This window comes from Balaenoptera borealis (genome assembly GCF_965194805.1).
Source record: "Balaenoptera borealis genome assembly, chromosome: 20".
In the NCBI taxonomy this organism is placed as follows: domain Eukaryota; kingdom Metazoa; phylum Chordata; class Mammalia; order Artiodactyla; family Balaenopteridae; genus Balaenoptera; species Balaenoptera borealis.
Window position 1 is genome coordinate 53548354 of NC_138879.1, and position 22602 is coordinate 53570955.

The 22602-nt window shown below is 44.3% G+C and overlaps 1 protein-coding gene across 3 annotated transcripts; it reads right to left on the reverse strand.

The window, feature by feature from the left end:
* Positions 1 to 17: 17 nt before the first annotated feature.
* Positions 18 to 22457, reverse strand: MFSD6L (major facilitator superfamily domain containing 6 like). 3 transcript variants are annotated; one of them, XM_082372902.1, is made up of 3 exons: positions 20055 to 22457; positions 13134 to 17044; positions 18 to 2669 (listed from the first exon to the last, which is right to left on the reverse strand). In XM_082372902.1, the coding sequence occupies exon 1, from the start codon at positions 22309 to 22311 to the stop codon at positions 20539 to 20541; it is 1773 nt and encodes a 590-aa protein (XP_082229028.1). In that variant the 5' UTR covers positions 22312 to 22457; the 3' UTR covers positions 18 to 2669; positions 13134 to 17044; positions 20055 to 20538. The 3 variants fall into 3 exon arrangements, with proteins under 3 accessions (XP_082229028.1, XP_082229029.1, XP_082229027.1); XM_082372903.1 differs by having other exon boundaries at positions 13134 to 14071; positions 15403 to 22457; XM_082372901.1 differs by having other exon boundaries at positions 13134 to 22457.
* Positions 22458 to 22602: the final 145 nt, after the last annotated feature.

The following is a 22602-nucleotide window of genomic DNA, read 5'->3' on the forward strand; positions in this document are numbered from 1 at the left end:
ATCCCCATCTGCCCCTCCCCATCGCTCGCGTTGCCGTCTGTGGAAAAATTGTCTTCCACGAAACCGGTCCCTGGTGCCAAAAAGGTTAGGGACCACTGCCCTAAAGGTATTAAAATTTACAGGCTTAAAAAACACCTCTGGCCAAAACCAAAACAAGTTGGAACACACATCTGGAGGTCTGTTGAGCCCACAGTGCCACAGTTTGTGATTCTTGCTACACTGAATCAGAATAGAAAGCCCAGAAATAGACCCAAGTTTATATAAGTATGCATTATACGCTAATGTGGCATTCAACCAGTGGAGAAAGTGTGGATTATTAAACAAATGGTATTAGGGTAAGTAGCTAATTATTTGGAAAAAGAAAAATATATACAAATTTATTTTATTTTTCAAGTAAGAATCATATATACTTAAGGAGTACAACATGATGATTTGATATACATCTACATAGTGAAAATGATAACCACAGTCAAGCTAATTAACATAGCTACCTCACATAGTTACCATTTTTGTGTGTTTGGTGAGAGCACCTGAAATCTACTCTCTTAGCAAATTTCCAGCATTCAGTACAGTATTATTAACTATAGTCGTCATGCTGTACGCTAGATCTCTAGACTTATTCATCCCACACAACTGCAACTTTGTACCTTTAGACCAACATCTCCCAATTCCCCTCAGATCCCCACTGCTCGAACCACCATTCTACTCTCTGCTCCTTTGTATTCAACCTTTTTAGGTTCCATGTATCAGTTAGATCATGCTGTTTTTATCTTTTGGTGTCTGGCTTGCTTCATGTGGCATAGTGTCCTCGAGGTTCACCCATGTTGTTGCAAATGGCAGGATCTCCTTCCTTTTTGAAGGCTGAATAATATTCCATTGTTCATATATACACCACATTTTCTATATCCATTCATTGGCTGACGGACACTTAGGTTGTTTCCATATCTTGACTACTGTGTTTGTGCTGCAATTAGCATAAGAGTATGGATATCTCTTTGAGGTACTAATTTCATTTCCTTTGGATATATACCCAGAAGAGGGATTGCTGGAATGATTGATATGGTAGTTCTATTTTCAGTTTTGAGGAACCATCATACTGTTTTCCATATCGGCTGTACCATATAACATCCCCACCAACAAAGCACAAGAGTTACAATTTCTCCACATCCTTACCAATACCTGTTATTTCTGGGTTTTTTTGAAAGAAGCTATCCTGTTGGGTATGAAGTGATATCTCATTGTGAAAATATGTTATTTTTGAATTAGAAGGGTAATGAGTGAATATATTCTCATTGTCCATCATTCAAACAAAATTGATACAGCTGGAGCCCTATTGATCCCTATTGATCCACCATCCAATCCCATTTCCCAGAAATGAGCATGCATTCAACAAATACTTATGTTGAGTACCTGTGATGTGCCTGACACTACTCTAGGATGGGGATACAGCAGTGAACAAAACAAGGTTCCCAATCTTACGGTGATTGGAGGAGAAAATAGGAAATAAACTCTGGTGACTACATCTGAGAATGTTGTCTTCAGGACGCTGCCCTTACTACCACCACAAGGTGACCGTGAGTGGGGAGGAGTAGGGAGTTGGGACAAAGGAGCCAATCAGGGCCCACAGACCCAGGCACCTCCCAAAAAATCTCCCCAACTGGGTTGTCTATCCTCCAGGCCCTGTGGGCCCAGGGCCCAGGGTCTATGAGCTTTTCAAGAGCTTGCAACAATGTTTGAAGCCTGGAAATGATTGTTGGCTCTAGAACACAGAAAGAAAACCACAAAATAAAGAATAAATGTTTAATTAAATGCACACAAACACAGTATTCCAACTTCATGAAGTGTTAATTTTAGCATTCATACAGTGTTTCACACATTTGAAAGTAATCTGTGGATTTGATTTCCTCATGTCTCAAAAATTCCCAATTATGCACAGATTTTTGGAGAAAAATCAAAGCAAATTGCGAATTAAATGAGTTATTTATAGACAAAAATTTCAAAAGTGTGTTTACAAAAATCCTCTCACTTTTTTTTTTCCCCCAAATTATATTTAGTGTAGATGCAAATTATACTTAGTGTCGATGGGAGTGCATTTTTAATCTGTTTGCTGCAGCAGGGTTTAGGGCTGAGTGATGTAACCAGCAGGTTTGGGTTGTCTACAGATGGCCCAGTTGGGTTGTCACTAGTAGGATCATGCAAAGCCAGTGGCCTCCCTGACCCCAGCCATCTTTTCACAGAATGGTTCTTATTCCCTTTTGGCAGTCTGCTGAGGCTGAGGATGACAGGCCTCTTCAGAGGCAGTTTCAAGGGCCTCTTACAGGGAAAGGATGAGGCAGAACCTTGGTTGTATTCATCTCAATGACTAGTCATGAGCCAACTCTGACCTTGGCGCCTGGCCCCAAACCTCAGCCTGCTCCTGGGCTTGTCCCTGAAATGGTAAATGATTCCCTGCTGTGTTCTGATGCCTTATTTCCCAATGCTGGTGTTTCTGAGAAGTGAACTCCCACTGGTCCAAATGAACGGCTCTGCTAGGCAGCAGCTGAAACCATCCCTTTCCTTCTGATCTTGATGTTCTAAGAGTATGGCTCTCTCCATCAGGAAGAGGACCAACGCTGTCAGTCCAGCTATGGGAGCTTCTGCCAGTCACTGCGTCATCACCTTGGACAGACCTAATGAGCAGAAAGAAGTTTCTCATGCTCTGATCCAAGTTATTCCATCTATTTTATTATTCCCCTCTCCTGGGACTCCTTCAGCACTGACTTTTTTTTTTTTTTAACCTCAAACAAGTATTTCAATACATAGTCATCATACTTCTGTCTTCAAACATGAAAACTGATTTTTCAAAGACAAAATATTGTCTTGCATACATATATGAAGTAAAAGTATAAAGAACTACTGAGAATGATAAACATTGAATTAGGATAATGGCTACTACATCTTGGTGATGGTGGAGAGGAGGTTGCTATATGTTGGTCATGAGTAATATTTTAGATTGGGCACTGGGCACACAAGTGTTCATTATGTTAATTCTGTGCACTATTGGTAAGTCAGAAATATTTCCTAATAAATTAGAAAGAAAAGATGGCATCTGCTCCCATGGTGGGTTAATCACATTTGTCATTCTCAACACTTGCTGATTCTCCTCCAAACCTTTTTCCAATCAGTGGTTTTTCCCTTTCTCTTGTGACATCTTTCTCTTTCTCTGTCAATATCCTCCCCTTCTCATTCCTTGAAATTTGATTGACATTCCACCCTCTAACTCGACATTCATTTTCGTTAATAACTCTCTCTCGTTGGGTGTCCCCCCCATTATGTCTCTATATCACCTTGGAAACTGTGTGGTCTTAAAATAACTCAATGTCTCTTACCTGCCGCCTCTGCGTGTACTGCATGGAATCACAGAATTTTAGAGCTAGGACAACTTGAGATCATCTATTCCAAACTTCTCATTACAGAGAAGAAAAGAATGGAGGCTTGGAGATTAAAATTCATCTTCAGCCACAACACATGAGGCTGACTTCAGGTTTCCCACAAGATTGCAAACCAGGAGAGGTTCTTTGCTCCTGTCCTGAGATGCTGCAGAGATGGGAGGGAGGTTGAGGGATACCAGAACTGAACATAAAAACTAAGAAGAAAACCCTAGGGAAACAGAAAGTGGTTGGATTTCTTTCTCTTTCTCTCTCTCTCTCTAATGGTAGTCTAGAGCAGAAGAGGGCCAGATACCAAAAAAAAAAAAAAAAAAAAGTTGGGGGGGCTCGGACCATGCCATTTCTCTCCTTTACATTGCTGGGAAGATCACTGCACACCCTATTTCCACTGTTTGGTAAGAAAATAACATTAGCCCAGTGCCAATGTGATACCAGCCCGGAGCAGTGAGGTGAGGGGGAGGCAGCCTTGGAGCAGATACAGGGGCACCCAGGCTGGACACACCTAAATGTTCCCTCTTTCAAGGGACAGAGAGTTGCAAGAGGGAGGTAGCCCCTGGAAAAGAGCAATGTCTGGGGAGGAGGTCCTGGAAGATTTACTGAGAAAGAATATTGCCTGGTTGGGAGAGGGAAGGGGGAGTGGTTGCTTTCAGACAGCAACACAGAGACTCTCTGACTGCCCAAGTACACACCGCCAAGCCAAGGTCATTGGTGGTTCCAAGGACACATGAGTTCAGAGGGGAAAATAATGGGATCTCTGAGGAGGGTAACTGTTATAAAAGAAAGGGAACAGACAGAAGAACCTGTACCAAGGGAAACAGAATGAATGGATTAAAGGAATAAACATTTAAAATAAACATAACAAATATCCTCAGAGAGAGGAGGGAAGATGTCAGAAACATGAAGCTAGAAGCAAGCATAAAAGATGAACGAATTCAAAGGACATACTGGATATGAAAACTGACTGAAGTACTTAATGGAGGCATTGAAGAGCAGATGCCTATAGACAAAGAACAATTAGTAGGTGGAAGACCATTTTTAGCAACTCTCCCAGAAGGCATCAGAAAGAGACGGAGAATAAGCTAAGATACAGAGGATTGAAGTAAAAAATAGAAAATCTAAAGTAATAATGGAAATTTTATAAGAAGAAAAAAATGGAGAGGGATGAAATATTTGAAGAGAAAAATGACCAAGAATTTCCAGAAGAGACCTCAAATTGAAAAAAGTTCATATCTAAGAAGGAGAAAACAAAAAACAAACAAAACCCAAAAAACAAAAAAAAACCCCAAAAATCAACCACACCTAGACATAGTACAACAAAACTAATTTTTTTCATCAAATTTGGGAAGATTTTAGTCATTATGTTTAAAAATATTCTTTTTTTTTTCTTTATTTTTCTCTTCTCCTTCTGGGACTCCTATTATGTGTATGTTACTATGCTTAATGATATCCTATAGGTCTCTGAGGCTCTGTTCATTTTTATTCCTTAGATTGGATAATTTCTATTAACCTACCTTCAAGTTGCTGATTCTTTCTTCTTACAGCCCAGATTTGCTATTGAGACCCTTTAGCAAATTTTTCATTTCAGTAACTATGCTTTTTAACTCCAGAATTTCTATTTGATTCTTTTTTTTTTTTTAATTATTAGCACCTTTAATTATTATTTATGTATTTATTTATCTTTGTTGGGTCTTCGTTTCTGTGCGAGGGCTTCCTCCAGTTGTGGCAAGCGGGGGCCACTCTTCATCGCGGTGCGCGGGCCTCTCACTATCGCGGCCTCTCTTGTTGCGGAGCACAGGCTCCAGACGCGCAGGCTCAGTAATTGTGGCTCACGGGCCCAGTTGCTCCGCGGCATGTGGGATCTTCCCAGACCAGGGCTCGAACCCGTGTCCCCTGCATTGGCAGGCAGATTCTCAACCACTGTGCCACCAGGGAAGCCCTATTTGATTCTTTTTTGTAATTTCTGTTTTTGTTGTTGCTGTTGATATTCTCTATTTGGTGAGACATTGTTGTCATACTTTAATTCTTTAGGCATGGTATTCTTTAGGTCTTTAAACGTATTTGTAGTAGCTGGTTTAAAGTCTTTGTCTACTAAATTAAACATTTGTGCCCCCTCAGGGATATTTTCTGCTGGCTGTTTACTTTACTATTACGTGGCATATTTTTCTGTTTCTTTGCATGTCTTGTAAATTTTTGTCAGAAATTAGATATTTAAAATAATATATTGTAACAACTTGAAATCAGATTCTTTCTCCCCAGATTTGTTGTTGTTGCTGTTTTTTGGTTATTGTTTTTCTAGTTGCTGCTTATTTGTTAGTGACTTTCCTCAATTAATTCTATAGATTCTGTATTCCCTGAAGTGTATAGCACTTGAGTTCTCTGTTACGCCCCCCCCCCCCCATTTTTTTAACTTCGTATTTTAAAGTCTGGTTTCCTAGGGTTCACTCCTGGTTCAGTATAATTTAGTGGTAAGCCAATGATCGGTCTAAAGATTTCGCTAAATGCCTTGCTTATATGTCTTCCACCCTTTGACAAGGAGATCTGTGTCTGAAGACACACATTCAAACTTCAGGCAGTTAACAGAACAGACTTAGCTTTCACTTCCTGAGTACACAGGGCCTAAAGGTCAGTCAGAGGTGAGTGCCTGCAGCCTTTTTCCAAAGGCCTTTCCTAACCATGTGCATGTGCACAGCCTTCTAGATCCCTAGGAATATGGTGAAGCTTTTCAAAGTTCCCTGTGGTTTTCTAGTTCTCCAGGGCTTACTTTAAAACTTTTGTTGTTGTTGGTCAGGCTTCTGTTTGCTCCAACCAAAATCACAACCTTAGGCAGCTGAGATATTATTAGAAGATTGCTGTTGTTTTTGGTAATGCCCTAGGGATACCACCTGCCCTCCCCCGCCACCCCCAGCTGTGAGTCAAATCAAATAGCCATAACACCTTGGGAATGGAGATTTTTCAGGTAGCTTCTAACTTGGAAAAAATATTGACTATGCTCTAGGAATGGGCTTTTAACAGAACTCCAAGAGAAATCAGACTTCTCCATCAGCTTTGAGACTGCTAACTTTTCATGGCTACTGACCCACCAAGCTGGGGAGGGACTGTGGGCTGGACACCACTGTCTTGTTGAAGTTCAGTAGTTTCTCTTGGATAGATAATTTTCGGTTCAGGCAGTGGCTTTGGTACATTTCTAGAGTTCTGAAATGGTTGACTTTAGTTGTATTGCCAGTGTTTTTGTTGTTTTTATGGGAGAGTGGTTCACCAAGACCCTCACTTCACTGTTCTAGAAGTTGATCTCCCTTGAAAGCATTTTTTAAAAAAGTACCTCAGGAAGATGGGAAATGAATCCAGGATAAAGCAATGAGATATGCAAAGTAAAGAGGAGAACATACCTTAGAAAAGGGTAACATTACTTAAATTAACAATGCTTCTCCCCTGGTGGGAATATATATATATTGTAAAAATGAATTATTATATATATTAAATAAATAAATATAAAAACCAGATAATTCAGAAATAAAGCTGTATACTAGAAACGTGGCTGGGGAAGGGGCTTGCGGAACTGATGGAGGGAGGAAAAAGTGGAGGGTGCTGAAATTATGCTAGGGAACTTGTCCTATTTAAGGAAACATAGAGATTTGTTAAGCTTAAGAAGCTGACAGGGGCTTCCCTGGTGGCGCAGAGGTTGAGAATCTGCCTGCCAATGCAGGGCAAACGGGTTCGAGCCCTGGTCTGGGAAGATCCCACATGCCGCGGAGCAACTGGGCCCGTGAGCCACAATTACTGAGCCTGCGTGTCTGGAGCCTGTGCTCCCAACAAGAGAGGCCGCGATAGTGAGAGGCCCACGCACTGCGATGAAGAGTGGCCCCCACTTGCCACAACTAGAGAAAGCCCTCGCACAGAAACGAAGACACAACACAGCCATAAATAAATAAATAAATGGCCCCCGCTTGCCACAACTAGAGAAAGCCCTTGCACAGAAACGAAGACACAACACAGCCATAAATAAATAAATAAATAAATAAAAAGAAGCTGACAGGGGAAAGAATAAACATAAGTAAGGGTCATAATAAGCTAAGGTTAACCATGAGAAGAGTATAAATGGAATATATTATTTTCTACAGAATAATTTGATCTTGCCAATGGAAAGTAGAAAATCCAAACTTTTCAACTGAAGGAAGGACATTTTGAACCATTCCAAAGATGGAAAGGAGTAGAAAGAAAGTATATTAAATAGAAAACACAAAATGAGATAGCAGAAAGAAGTCCTAACATAACATTAATAAATATAAATGAGGATGAATTAAACTCACAAATCAAAATATAGAGACTCTGATGCACTCTAAAAACAACATGCAATAATATATTTTTTAGTAAGAGATCATTTAAGCAAAATTGGAAAATAAATGGTTAAAAAATCCTGGCACATTAAAAAAAGAACTCCATGGTAGCAATTTTAACATTAAAGAAAAAAAATGAATTTAAGGTGATAAATAATTAGAGATGTTATATGCTACTAAGGAATAATAAATCAAGAAGAAACACCAGGGAGTTCCCTGGTGGCCTAGTGGTTAGGATTCTGGGCTTTCACTGCCGTGACCCAGGTTCAATCCCTGGTCGGGGAACTGAGATCCCGCAAGCCATGCAGCATGGCCAAAGGAAAAAAAAAGAAGAAATAACAATCATAAACATATACATGCCCAGCAATGTATCCTCAAAATATATAAAACAACAAACAGCTAAAATGAGGAAAGGGGGAGGGGCAATATGGGAGTAGGGGATTAAGAGGTACAAACTATTATGTATAAAATAAACTACAAGGATATATTGTACAACATGGGGAATATAGCCATATTTTATAATAACTATAAATGGAGTATAACCTTTAAAAATTGTGAATCACTATATTGTATATCTGTAACATATAATATTGTATGTACATCAACTATACTTCAATAAATAAATAAAACAAAACATGAAAAAAATGAGGGAAATGAATATATCAACAATTATATTGGGAGATTATATCACAACTCGTTCAGAATATGATACATCAAGCAGATCAAAACTAGGCAGGATAGAATATTTGACTAACACAGCTAATAATCTTGAGCTAAAATATGTGTACACATATAGCTCTTTATACCTAGCCAACAAAGAAAATCTCCACAAATTACAAAGAACGACATTGGTTACATTTTCCAACCATACTGAAATAACGTTAGAATTTAATAAAAGGAGAACTCTTAAAAATCCCATATTCCTAGGAAAAAAATTTGAATCACCTTTGGGCTAAAGAGGAAATGACAAGGGAAATTATGAAATACTTAGAACTGAATTACAATGCCAAGGTTTGTGCTGAATTACAATGTCCAAATTTGTACTAAAGCAGTACATAAGGGAAATTAAAACATGGAGTACATTTATTGGAAAACAAGAAATACTGAAGACAAAAGATGTTACTGTGTAACTCAAGAAGTTAGAAATAAAAAAGAGCAACATAGTGAGCCCACAGAAACAAGAATGAAGGAAATAACAAAAATAACGGCACAAATGAAAAGAGAGAGCAAAAACAGTGGATAAAATTAACAAGACCAAACACAGGTCCCTTAGAAACACGAAATGCAAACTTCAGAAAAGAATAACTAAGCAAAAAGGACTGTGTTCAGCCGGGTGTGGGATTTTCTTGCTCATGCTTGTTGCCTTATGGCTGCAAGATGGCTGTTTCTCCTCTAAGGAAAGGGGAAGAGGAGGGGATGAAGCTTATGTAGGAGGTGGAACCTGTGTCTGGGAAAGTTTTTGCTTTCCCCACCTGCAAGGGTATCTAGAAAGCTATGCATTTTACTTGAACACAATTGCCGCCAGGAACACGATTTGGGTGAAGAAGAGAGAAGAATGGATATTGGGTAGGCAAGCAGAAGTTTCTGCCTCAATAATTATACACCAATGCATCTGAAAACTTGGGTAAAAAGGATAAATTTCTAGAAAAATGTAAAATTTCATATGACCAAATAGAAAACTAAGTGTATAAACACTTGTATGTACAAAAAAACCCCTGTTCTACTGACCTTCAAGCACAACCAGTTTTTACCATTTATTGAGGTTTGTCTTATACAAGTTGTTCCATACAATAGAAAATATAAGAGAGAGGGAAAGCTGCTTTACTTATTTTAGAGGCTAGTATAACCATAATGACAAAACTGATTAAGGAAAGTGAAAGGAAAGAAAACAAAGTGAACATTAATGCAAAATTAATTAAATAATTAACTAATCAATTAAATATTGGCCAGTCAAATCCAATGGTGTGTTTTTAAAAACATAATTTATCAGGATCAAATAGGGGTTATCTAAGATTTCATGGTTAGTTAAAAATCCAAAGTATTGATATATTGATGTAAAATTCATCACACAAATGGAGTAGAGAAGAAAAATCACTTCATCTTCTCCATACATGCAGGAAATTCTTGACATAGTTTATGATGAAATGTTATGAAAACTAGGGAAAAGGGGGAATTTCTTTAACTTAATAAAACCTTCAGCAAACAGCATACTTAAACCTTTAGATACTTTCTTTTCAAGGTCTGGAACAAAACAAATATGGTTATTTAACCATAACTATTCAATATGGCATTAGAAGTCCTCACTAACCAAGACAATGAACCTCATCACCACCATCACCACTGACAACAAAATGTTCAAGTGTCAACAGGGTAAAGACAAAACTGATATTAGTTGCAGATGATATGCTCTTTTACATAGCAAACCCAACTGAGTCAAGAGACAGAGAACTAAAAAGAGGGTTCGGCAAGATAACTGGAGATGGTGCCCAGCATACAATAACCAATAGGGTTTGTTTTGACAGCAGTAGTCAATACCAATTGAAAATACAAGAGAAAGTAAAATTACCTTTCACAATAGCATCAGAAACTATCAAGTATTTATGATCTTATATAATGAAAACTACATAAGATCTTTTTGAAGTAAAATTTAAAACTTTATTAAAGGATATAAAAAAGACCTGAACAAATGGAGAGATATACCATATTCATGGATAACGTGACTTAGCAATTGTAAAGATGCCAAATTCCTCCAAATTAATGTACAAATTCAATGTAATTCCAATAAAAGTTCCAGACTTTGGGCGGAGATGGTGCAAACTAACTCCAAATTTATAAGGGGAAATAAAACTTGAAAAAGAAGAGCAAAGAGGAAGGACACACTGAATACTGAGACATATTACAAAGCCAAGTGCTAAAAACAGTGTGACATTGTGCAGGAATAAATAGATTAAAGAAACTAAACAGAGAACTCAAAGGCATGTCTAGGTATACAGAGGCAGTACCATAAATCAGTGGAGGAAAAGGTGGGCTGTTTAATATATGGTATTTTAACAATTGGCTAGATGGAGAAATATAAAGGTGGGTCCCTATCTTAAGCATATGTGAAGGAAACCCCAAATGGATTAAAGACCTTAATGTGAGAGACTAAAACTGTGGATCTAACATTGAAAAATGTAAGACATATCTTTGTAACCTGGTAGTCAGGGGTAGTAGATTCTTAAATACGATCCTCAAAACAAATTGTAAGGGGAAAAAAATTTTAAGTTTGATTACATCACAAATCAAGGCTTCCTGTTCAGAAAAGGATACCAAAGTTAATAGATGGTGACAGACTGAACAGAGATATTTTCTGCATGAAAATCAACAAAGGATGAATATCTATAATGTAGAAGACATTCCTACAGAACAAGAAGAAAAAAGACAGGATTATTAGGGAAATGCAAATCAAAACTACAATGAGGTATCACTTCACACCGGTCAGGATGGCTATCGTCAAAAAGTCTACAAACAATAAATGCTGGAGAGGGTGTGGAGGAAAGGGGACTCTCCTACACTGTTGGTGGGAATGTAAATTGATACAGCCACTATGGATAACAGTATGGAGGTTCCTTAAAATACTAAAAATAGAGCTACTATATGTTCTAGCAATCCCACTCCTGGGGATATATCCACAGAAAACCATAATTCAAAAAGTTACATGCACCCCAGTGCTCATTGTAGCACTATTTACAATAGCCAAGACATGAAAGCAACCTAAATGTCCATCAACAGAAGAACAGATAAAGAAGTTGTGGTACATATATACAATGGAGTATTACTCAGCCATGAAAAGGAATGAAATCATGTCATTTGCAGCAACATGGATGGAGCTAGAGATTATCATACTAAGTGAAGCCAGTCAGACAGAGAAAGACATATATCATACGATATCACTTATATGTGGAATCTTAAAAAAAGGGACACAAATGAACTTATTTACATATCAGAAACAAACTCACAGACTCAGAAAACAAACTTATGGTTACCAAAGGGGAGAGGTGGCAGGGGAGAGATAAATTAAGAGGTTGGGATTAACATATACACATTATTATGAAATAGATAAGCAACAAGGACCTGCTGTATAGCACAGCGAACTCTACTCAATACTCTGTAATAACCTATATGGGAAAAGGATCTGAAAAAGAATAGATATATGTGTACATGTAACTGAATCACTTTGCTGAACATCTGAAACTAACACAACATTGTAAATCAACTATAGTCCAATATAAAATAAAAAATTTTTTAAAAAAGAAAAAAGACAGGACACCAGACAGAACACTTTACAAAGTATATTGTGGAAATATGAGCTGTGAGCTTCAAACGCTTTGATTTAACCTTGGCTAAAATTATAGTTGGAACCAAAGGTCACAGACGACAAATTGAATATCTTGGAAGGAAAATACTTTTGAAAATGCAAGGCATGATCCTGGCTCACAGCCCTGGAGATAAGTGTAGCCGGGCTGTGAGTCCCCTGAAATCCTTTCATTTCCCAAACGGTTCAAAGTGCTCTCAGCGTGGAGAAGAATGGCCCTCCTGGCCCTACAATTGCTTGGGCCTTGCTAAGTCTTTTGGTAGCTGGAGAACAAAGTAGCAGCTTCTTTGCTGAAGGAAGGAGGCAATATCCACCCCCACCCCCAGTGGAAACTCAAGCTCTCTTAGCGCTAAAGGTGCAGAGCTGGGACGCCTACTCCCTACCCTTGAACCCTCAGCTCCAAGAGCTAAACTCAGGAAGAGACAGAGCCTTCCTCCATTAGACCTACCTCTTTATTATTATTTTTTTTAATTTATTTTATTTATTTATTTTTGGCTGTGTTGGGTCTTCGTTGCTGCGCGCAGGCTTTCTCTAGTTGCCGCGAGCAGGGGCTACTCTTCATTGCTGTGCGTGGGCTTCTCACTGTGGTGGCTTCTCCTGTTGCAGAGCACAGGCTCTAGGCGCAAGGCCTTCAGTAGTTGTGGCTCACGGCCTCTAGAGCGCAGGCTCAGTAGTTGTGGTGCACGGGCTTAGTTGCTCCGCGGCATGTGGGATCTTCCCGGACTAGGGCTCGAACCCGTGTCCCCTGCATTGACAGGGGAATTCTTAACCACTGCGCCACCAGGGAAGCCCCGACCTGCCTCTTTTTAAAAAAAATTTTTTTTTAATTGTGGTAAAACATAAAATTGACCATCTCAAACATTTGTAAGTATACAGTTCAGTAGCGTTAAATCCATTCACACGGTTGTGCAACCAACCTCCAGACTCTTTCATCTTGGAAAACTAAAACCCTATACCCATAAACACCACCTCCCATTTCCCCCTGCCCCCAGCCCTGGTAACAACCATTCTACTTACTGTCTGTATGAGTTTGACCACTGTAGGTACCTCATGTTGTCTCCAAGCCAGGTTTGTTTGTCCGACGTGCAGCGAGCCAAACGCTGAGACGCTGAGGTTTGCACCAGAGAAAGGGTTTATTCACAAGGCCGGAAGACGGGAGAACTGATCTCAGCTCCACCTCCTTGAAGGCAAGGGCCTCGAGGTATTTATGAGATAAAGAAACAGGGTGGTCTGAGGTGTGGGGAGTGTGGGGAAAGGGGATTGGAAATAAGAAAAATGTGAGGCAGTCGTCCTTCTGCGCCGGTGCAGGTGCAGCTAAGTTACAGGCTTCCTCATGAGATGTATGTTTAGAAAAAGGCAGGATTTTTCGTTTCCTCTAACAGTGTACAAGGGTTCCAATTTCTCCATATCTTTGTCAACACCTGTTATTTTCTGGTTCTTTTGTTTCTGGTCTTTTGTTTTTTTGTTTTTGTTTTTTTGATAGCAACCATCCACAATGGGTATCTCATCATGGTTTCGGTTTGCATTTCCCTAATGATTATAGACGTGGAGCATCTTTTCATGTGTTTGTTGGCCATTTGTATATACTCTTAGGAGAAATGTCTATTCAAGTCCTTTGCCTATATTTATAATTGGGTTGTTTGTTTTTTGTTGTTAAGTTGTAGGAGTTCGTTCTTTATACTGGATATTAACCTCTTGTCTGATGTAGGATTTGCAAATATTCTCTCCCATTCCATAGGTTGCCTTTTGCTCTGTTGATTGTATGCTTTGATGCTACAGGTGCCTGTTTGCAAACTTTGTCCTCCACCTGTAAACCCCATCATGTTTCCATCGGTGGACGTCATGATGCTGGTGGTGGGCCCCAGTTTGGATGTAGTAATGGTACCCGGTATCTCTTCTCTCCTCTCCCAGGTCACCTTGCTTAGATTCCTTTGATTGTAGTAAGGCAAAGATTTCTGGGCACCAAGTAACACAGAAGAGTTCATTTTAAAAAATGGTTTTGTTTTCTAGATGCTTCTTTAGTCTCTATCTAAGAAAATGCCAAGCATATTCAGATATTACCCTCTCTGTGGAAGACAGTATTTCTTTAAATGTCCTGAGCCCCCGAGTTGGTCTGGCTCACCAGCCCCTGGGACAGACACAGCCAAGTATGTTTGCTGCCCACAACTGGCATGGTGGCAGCTGTTGTGAGGGGGGAAGGCATTGAGATCCCTCTCACAACTTTCCTTAGAAATGGTGGCCCCGCGTGGCCATTATTTATGGCAAGTTCAGTAGTGACACCACCCAACCATAGCTCTCTCACCTAATTCACCCCACTGAGGGCAAGCATCTCACTATTCTCCAATGGAAACCTTGAAAGCCTCTACAACCTCCAAGCAAAAGATTCTCTCCTGGGACTTCCCTGGTGGCGCAGTGGTTAAGAATCCGCCTGCCAATGCAGGGGATATGGGTTCAAGCCCTGCTCTGAGAAGATCCCACATGCCACGGAGCAACTAAGCCCGCATGCCACAACTACTGAGCCCGCGTGCCACAACTACTGAAGCCTGCGAGCCTAGAGCCCGTGCTCCACAACTAGAGAAGCCACGGCAATGAGAAGCCAACGCACCGCAACAAAGAGTAGCCCCTGCTCACGGCAACTAGAGAAAGCCCGCGTGCAGCAATGAAGACTCAACACAGCCAAAAATAAATAAATTAATAAATTAATTTAAAAAAAAAAGATTCTCTCCTTACTGGAAGTCTAGTCTCTTTTCTGGGAAAAGGGCACACAGATTTTAATATATCTTGCCAAGAACAATAGAAAGAGGCAGTTTGTCGATGCCACCTGCTTCCGGAGGGAAAGGAAGAGGTTGTATCTTGGTGGTATCAGAGGGTCTCAGGTTTTTCCCAAAGGTGACAAATCCTCCCATCTTTTTCCATCGGTAGGGGGTGAGGGCTGGTGAAAGCAGAGTAATTGGTAAACGCTGGTGAGGCCCTCACTGCAGGCATCCAGATATAAACAGGTGAGACTCGAGGGACAGCCAGGGTTGGAGGGATGGAGGCTGAGGAGCAGGAGGTGAGGACCTGTGAAGCTGATATTATTCCTATCAAGGCTGTGATCCCATATGGCCATCAGCCCTGGGATCTTCAAGTGGTACATGCAGTCTTTTGTTCTGTTTCTTTCACACTTACAGGGACTCCCACCCAACCTGACCAAGACCAAAGCAGCATAAGGGTAGCTTGTCTCCTCAGGAAGAAATACCAGCAGCTGTTCTGAGCTGGCAGGGCCGCTGGTACTTGTGTCTCTTACCTGCCAAGTCCACTGCAAACCCCGCAGCCGTCACCTCTCCGAAGTCCTTCTCCTGGAGGTGTCCTATCTCTCACTCAAAGCCAGCTCAACAGTGGCACCTGATCCTTGTTTTTTTTTTTTTCCTGTAGTTCCCAGCTTCAAGATCTAAAGGGTCCTCAGGGAGCTGGCCTCACCCTGAACTGGAGCTTTGGGAAGGGCCTGGGCCCATGTTTGCCAAAGGAAGCCAGGCGGGTGTTTCCCCGTGTGTTTGGTGCCCCCTGGTGGAACACTTCTGAATTGCGGGCTGACTCCCTTCCTTCCTGTCCTGGTTTGTTCTCCGCGGTCCCAGCTCACGGCCCTCAGCTTATGGCCCTCGCACTCCATGTGGAGGTAGAAAATGGCCTCTCTGGCCCGAGAGGATGCCCTCATCCCGGGCACAGGGTAGAGGGGATGCAGGAGTCCAAGGTTGCAGCCTATGATGGTTGACGTGTGCAGAGGTGGAATTCGGATGCTGCTAGGAGGGAGTTCCCTGCGCTGAAGGTGCCTGCCTGGGCCTCCCCCTTCCACCGCAGACCCCCACCCACAGGCTCGCAATTCCAGCCCCCAGGGACCGCCCCTCGGGTTCATCCCATCACTCCTCTGGAGCCCTGGTTTTGAGGGCAGAGGGTCAGTCTAGGGCTGGGACTTAGGGCTCCACGTGGCCACGCTGCACAGCAGACCAGGGGCTCAGTGCCAGGTTCAGGGAAGGAAATAAACATTCATTCAGTGCATCCCTCGGGTTCCAGGACGCCATGCCGTTCTGCTGGATGAGAAGGGCCGAGGCTCAAAGGAGGAGATCATGTCCAGTCAAACGGCACAATTTGGAAGATCATGGAGGCCAAGGCCCTTGTTTATCAGACTTGGAAGGTGAGACCTTGGAAGGATAAGTGTTTGCCCTAGGGGTCACATCTTAAGCTTCACTTCTGTAACAGAAGACACCTCACGACATCACCCTCCCATCACAGATCACAGGCTCCCAGGGTCCAGGGGAACTGCAGTCCAGTCCAAACTCATGTCTCCAAGCTATTTCCCAACCAGACTTGAAAAGAGAGTCAGGTTTCCTGAACATTGCTCTGGAAAAGCCCTCTGATTTTGGAAATGTCTTCTGCTCTGCCCCACATCACAAGTATCACCAAACAGCCATATCCCTGGTCTCGGTGACAGTCATCCATTGTGGAAGGGACCTAGCAGGCTTAGGAGTAATGTTTCTTCTGTATTGTCTTTCATTTTATGATATAGGCACTGGTTTTCTGTCATTCTGGACTCTGCCATTTCTACAGACTTTTTCCCTCATCACATGGGTTCAAAATTGCAAAATCTTCTGTGATCCATGATACCTCGTTCTTCCCTAACCTCCACATCATTAGTCGATCAATAACCAAGGGCTATATTGTTGTTTCCATCTCTGAAACTCCTTTGCATACTGCATTAGTCTTCTCTGGCTGCCATAATAAAATACCATGGGCTGGGTGGTTTAAACTACAGACATTTATTTTCTCACAATTCTGGAGGCTAGAAGTCCATGGTCAAATTGCTGGCGAATTCAATTTCTGGTGAGGCCTCTCTTCCTGGCTTGTAGACAGTGGCCTTCTCCATGTGTCCTCACATGGCCTTTCTTCTTGCACTGGTGGAGAGAGAGGGAGAGAGAGAGAGAAAGAAAGAAGGAGGGAGAGATGGAGGGAGGGAGGGAGAGGGAGAGAGAGCTCTCAGGTGTCTCCTTTTCCTCTTATAAAGACACCAATCCCATCGGATTAGGGCCCCACCCTATGACCTCATTTAACCCTAATTACCTCCCAAAGGCCCTATCTCCAAATACCATCACATTGGCAGTTAGGGCTTCAACATATGAGTTTGGAGGGGACACGATTCAATCTGTGGCACATACATTGTCACATCATTAGATCATCACATGCTTCTGAGATGCAGCCCCCTTCCTGCCCAGACAATTGCAATGGTCTGTCCAAAACAGACGTCCCAGCCCTGACGGAGCTCCCGCAGCCCAGACCCATTGTTCACAGTGCAACCCGCAAGAGACAGTCTAAACTTTCAGTGCCTCTCAACTGGCTGGTAAAATCTTCACTTCCAGGAAGCAGCGTGAATATTCAGAGGAAGGACCATGAGACTGGGTTCAATCTATGTTCCACCATCCAAATAGTCATGACCCTGAGCAGCTAAGTCGGTTAACCTCTCTGAGCCTCAGTTTTCCCTGCTGTAAAATGAGCATTTGTGTGGTGAGAATTATGAGCGTGACATGTGCAGGTGTCAGGCACAGAGGGGGTGGGCATGGTTCAACCTGTGTGAATTCCCTTTCCCTTAGGGTGATATTGAGGGTGTCCACAATCTGACTCCAACCCATGTCTCCAACCTATTTTCCACAACTCCTCATACAAAATCCACAAGCAAGTTTAGTGTCTTGTCCCCGCCATGCCCCTGCCTGGTCATCACCCGCTACCCTTGTAGAATAGCCTCTCCACTTATCTGAGCCAGTTTCAACATACAGCTTGAGCAGGTGGGCTCAAACAGATCTGGTTTTGAATTTTAACCTCCTGAGCCTTAGTTGCTTCACCTGTAAAATGAGTGGATGCTCTGACTTAATGAGATAGCTTTGTAGCACGGATACCCTCGATTCTTGCCAATCTGGGTATGGGAGCCCAGATTTGTTCCTGAGTCGAAAAGGTCACACAGAAAACTACCAACATTGGTGTTTTCCAAGCTTCTTCTAGGGAACACTAGTTCTGCAAGATAGTGATTTGTGTACCTGGAAGAAAGTTGTGATACGTGTTATGTCAGGGGAATTACAGGGCCAACAAAGTTAAACAAATTTGTTGGCTATAGGGCTTTCCAGAGTCTTTCTTTGCTAATATGTATTGTAAGTTTCTAAGAGGTGACATCATTTACATAATTTCTTAAATTGTTTGGCACAGAATTCTTTTTTAGTGCCCCCACCCCCCTCCCTGCTAGGATCAAGTGTTCTGCAAACTCACCTGGGAAATGAAGGTTTAAGTAAGGCTGAACAGAAAGGTTAATGGCTCATCCAATATTTACTTTCCTCTTAGCCGGAACTAAGATGTGTTAGAACTCAGTATCTCTGATAGCCACGAGGCTGCGAGCTAAGGATTTCATTTGCTTTTAACTTTATGATGCTGAACTGATCTAGTGGCTGGTTACTAGCGTAAAAGTCACACCTCTGAGGTCTAAGTCTTTGTGACCCGATCCTTCCTTCAATATGCAGGCCTATTTCATCATCTCCATGAGGTTTTCTCCCAGCATTCAACCATCACGCCTGCCCCACACTTCCTGAAACACTGTTTGAACTTCTCACTTGACATTCAGCTTGTCTTGTCTTGTTCTGTGTGTGTATATGTTTTCTGTTGGGCCTGCTGGTTGCCCCTTGTCCCTGGTTCCTGGAAGGCAGCCTCTAAATCCTTGGAATTTCCTGAGTTATAAGAGTGTCTTTGTTATTTTTGGTGGGTCTCTCTGGACCACACCCGTGTTTATGCTGATGCGTGACTCCAGGAGGGCCCCTGGTTTATGTTAATGAAGTAACTAGTGAGGGACCCTAATGCTAATGAGATAACTGGGAAGGGAACTGCTGTGCCAGAAAGAGCAACCACGTGATTAAATAGAAGTTTGGGGCTTTGAGCCCTGTGACAACAGCCTGACTTCTGGGAAGGGGACAGGGGCTGAAGATTGAGTCACAGACCAATGACTCAATGAACCATGCTGATGTAATGGAAACCACGGATGCCAGAGTCTCCCGGGATGGCGATGCTCCGTGTATTTGCACACATCCGTGGCTCAGAGGTGGTGGATTCTGACCCCGTGGAGAGAGGACGTGGCCGCTTCATGTTCGGGACCCTCCAGACCTCACTCTATGTGTCTCTTCTTTTGGCTGGTTCTGGTTTGTCTCTTTTGGCTATAATAAAACTGTAATCATTTGTGTAGTACTTTCATAGGTTCTGTGAGTCATTCTAGTGAATTATTGAACCTGAGGGGGAAAGTGGGAACCCCAAATTTGTAGACAGTTGGTCAGAAGTGAGGGTGGCCCTGGGGACCCCCGAATTTGTGGCTGGTGTCTGAATCCAGCCTTGGGAACTACTGGCATAGCGGAAAATGCACCAGATCTGCGGGAAGGAGATCAGGGCCCTGGAGGTGTTTCCGCCAGTGACCCAATGTGTGACTTTTCTGAGACTCTGTTTTCTTGCTTGTAAAATGCAGTGAACAACTTTGATTTATTCATAGGTTTGTTGTGGGAGGTCCAATGGCACAGGTACTAGCATCCTAGCCCTAAGGAGGCTGCCGCACCCTCACGAAGCAGATGCAAAAAGTCTCCGTGTGCTCTTGAGAGGTGGAGCCTGCAAAATGGGAGTCCAAAGGACGTGAAATGGCTCTTGCTCTCATCTAAGTATGGAAGACGAGTCTAAGGATCTTATTTTGGTGACGCACACGTCTGAGAGTAAGAATGAAAACCTACTCACTTCCACCCCCTATCCCCCCCCAACACACATTACACTTCCCATCATTTTCTCTTCTTGGAGACTTAACTACCTGGGTGTGAGTGTGGGCACCTGTATATCAGTGGAGAGAGAGAGAGAGACAGAGAGAAGAGTTTTGGTTCTCATTACCATCCTTACCTGCCCACGGCATGGCTTTTACAGGCTCGGGCTCAAGCCTTAGGATCCACAGGAATGTACATGACTCATCGAAGCCTGCTGCCCCCTCCGCCGACTGAGTCCTGCAGTTCCATCGCCTTCCCAGCCCCGTCAGTTTCACCTGAGCAGTTCAGCCGTGACTGAAATCAACAGCACCACGCAAAGCTCTTGCAAACCGCATACGCCAAAAAAGAGCGACCACAAAGGGAAATTTTTTGTTTTTTAGCAAATGTATTCTTGCTCCATTATTTTAAAAAGACTGAACAGCCAAAAGTTAAATCTCCTTTTACTACAAAAGTAAAGAAAATCATGCGATGAGATGATCCCGTGGGGCTTTGGCACAGACGTGCTTCTCTCTCCCCAGGCTCCCTGCCATCCTGGCAGGACTCGTGGGGTTTGCCCTCAGCAGGCTACGTGCTGTCCGTCCCTTTGGCTCCTTCCCAGATCACCGCATCCTGACTGTCTCTCAGCCCCTCCAGTCTGAGTGTTCGTCCCTCATGGCCTTCACAAGCCAGTCCCGTTCGGTCCCCTGCTCAGAGTCACTCGTGTCACTGGCCTCCACGGCCAGCAGCTTAGAGTAGTTGATTTTCCGCTCTTGGGGCAGTCTGGGCTGCATGAACAGGAACAAGGCCAGCCAGAGCAACAGGACCACGCAGCAGGCCCGGTAGAGCACAGCTAAGCTGAAGCGCATCACCACGAAGCCCCCCATGAAGCTGCCCAGGCTGGCCCCGCCCCCGTAAAAGTGGCTTCGGAACATGGCACTCAGAGGTCTCTCTGTTCCGGGAGTGGCCAGATGCTCTATGGAGGCCCCGACTGCCCACCACAGAGCCCCGTGGCTGATGGCGCTCAAGATCTGAGCGGGGAGGACGGACCACCAGCTCCAGAGGAAAGAGAAATACAGCAGCTGCCCCGCCAGGCAGCCCAGCCCCAGCCCCACCGTGCCCACCCTGGACAGCTTCCTAAGCAATGGAGTTTTGAGAGGATGAAGTAGAATTTCCCCCAGCCAGCCCAGGGCCACTGAGAAGCCCATGACCAGCTCGCTGCTCTCGTGGTCTTTCATGTGCCAGAACAGGAAGTTCTGCACGGTGCTGGTGGCGGTTCCTATCAAGAAGACAGTGAGGGCGAGGGTGATGAGGCGGGGGTCACCGCCTACGAGAGACAGGGCTTTGACCATTTTGTAGCTGGGCTCCCACCGCCTGCAGACGGGGACGGGAAAGGCAATGCTCACCAGTAAAGCCAGGGTGCTGACCAGTGAGTAGCCGTAGAAGTGCACTACACCCCGGGGGCCATTTGTCGTCAGGAAGCAGTCCAGCTGCCCCACCAAGGCTGAGATGCCACACACGCCTGCCGACATGCCCAGCAGCCTCCAGATCCACAGGCTTCTGTAGCGGTCAGTGGCGTCCACAAAATCCAGGTATTCATAAAGGCTGTCATCTGCCACCTGCTCCAGAGGGGATGTCAGCAGCTCCCAGAACACCATGGAGCCCAGGGAGAGGATGAAAGTCCACCGCAACCCTTCCAAGGAGAGGTCGAGGGCCCCCGCCATCCCCTTGGCTGCCGACTGGTTGGCCGGACTTGCCAACGCCATACCCCCAGCAAGCAAAGGGAGGGCAGGGCTGACCACCCTAAAAGCACCTTCCTGGGGAGTATCTTTCACTCTTGAAGTAATAGGATGGAGGAGAACTCGGGATGTGGTCCTGGTTCCTTGGATGGAGCCCACAAAGGAGCTGGGCAGACGGCTGAAAGGTTCTTGGCCACTTTCCCCAGGCCCTCCTCTGAAGCCATCGGCTGGGGCGACCCCAGTACTCCTCTCGGCTGGGAGGCTGGGCGCTGGCTCTGGGGCGGAGGTGACGTTCACAGTGAGTGCGACCCCCGGTGGTGGGACCGTGGCGGTCACACTGTGGCTTCCATTACACGAGCGGTACCCTGGGTCTCTGTCCAAGGGCGGCACCAGGACCATCAACAGGCTGGCTCCCACCGAGCCGAGCAGCGAGCCTATCAGAAGCACCCTCCGCTTCTGGTAGCTTTTGGCCAGGAAGGCACAGAAGGGAGCCCAGAAGGCTGAGATCAGGTGCTTGGTTCCCATTAGGATGCCCACCCAGGGCGCGGCCAAGCCCAGCTGCCGCAGGTAGAGGGTCAGGAACGGGGTCACGCAGGCATCCCGGACCCCGCACACCAGATGGAAGAACCTGGCCACCCCCAGCGCCCTGCTGATGTCCCACTGGGGGTTGGCGCTCATGGCTGCCCGGCTCCGTCAGACCCGGGCGGGCGGAGGGCGCGGCGGGGCGCGGGGCGGGCGCGGCGTCATGTCCCCTGAAGGGAGGCGGGGAGCGAGCCGCACGGCACCTCCAGCCTCCGGCGGCGCCGCGGTCACCGGGTCAACGGCCGCCCCCACCCCACGTCCGGCCACCGGCCCGGAAGTGGCCCCGCCCGGAGGGCACCGCCCCTAAGGGGCGGGGCCGGCGCACCTGCGGGCCGCACCTGCCACGCCCCACGGCCTTCGCCGCCGCACCTGCCAGATGTGCGCAGG

Coding starts and splice junctions, on each gene's coding strand:
- MFSD6L (XM_082372902.1), bottom strand. CDS start 22,311: ATGAGCGCCAACCCCCAGTGGGACATCAGCAGGGCGCTGGGGGTGGCC.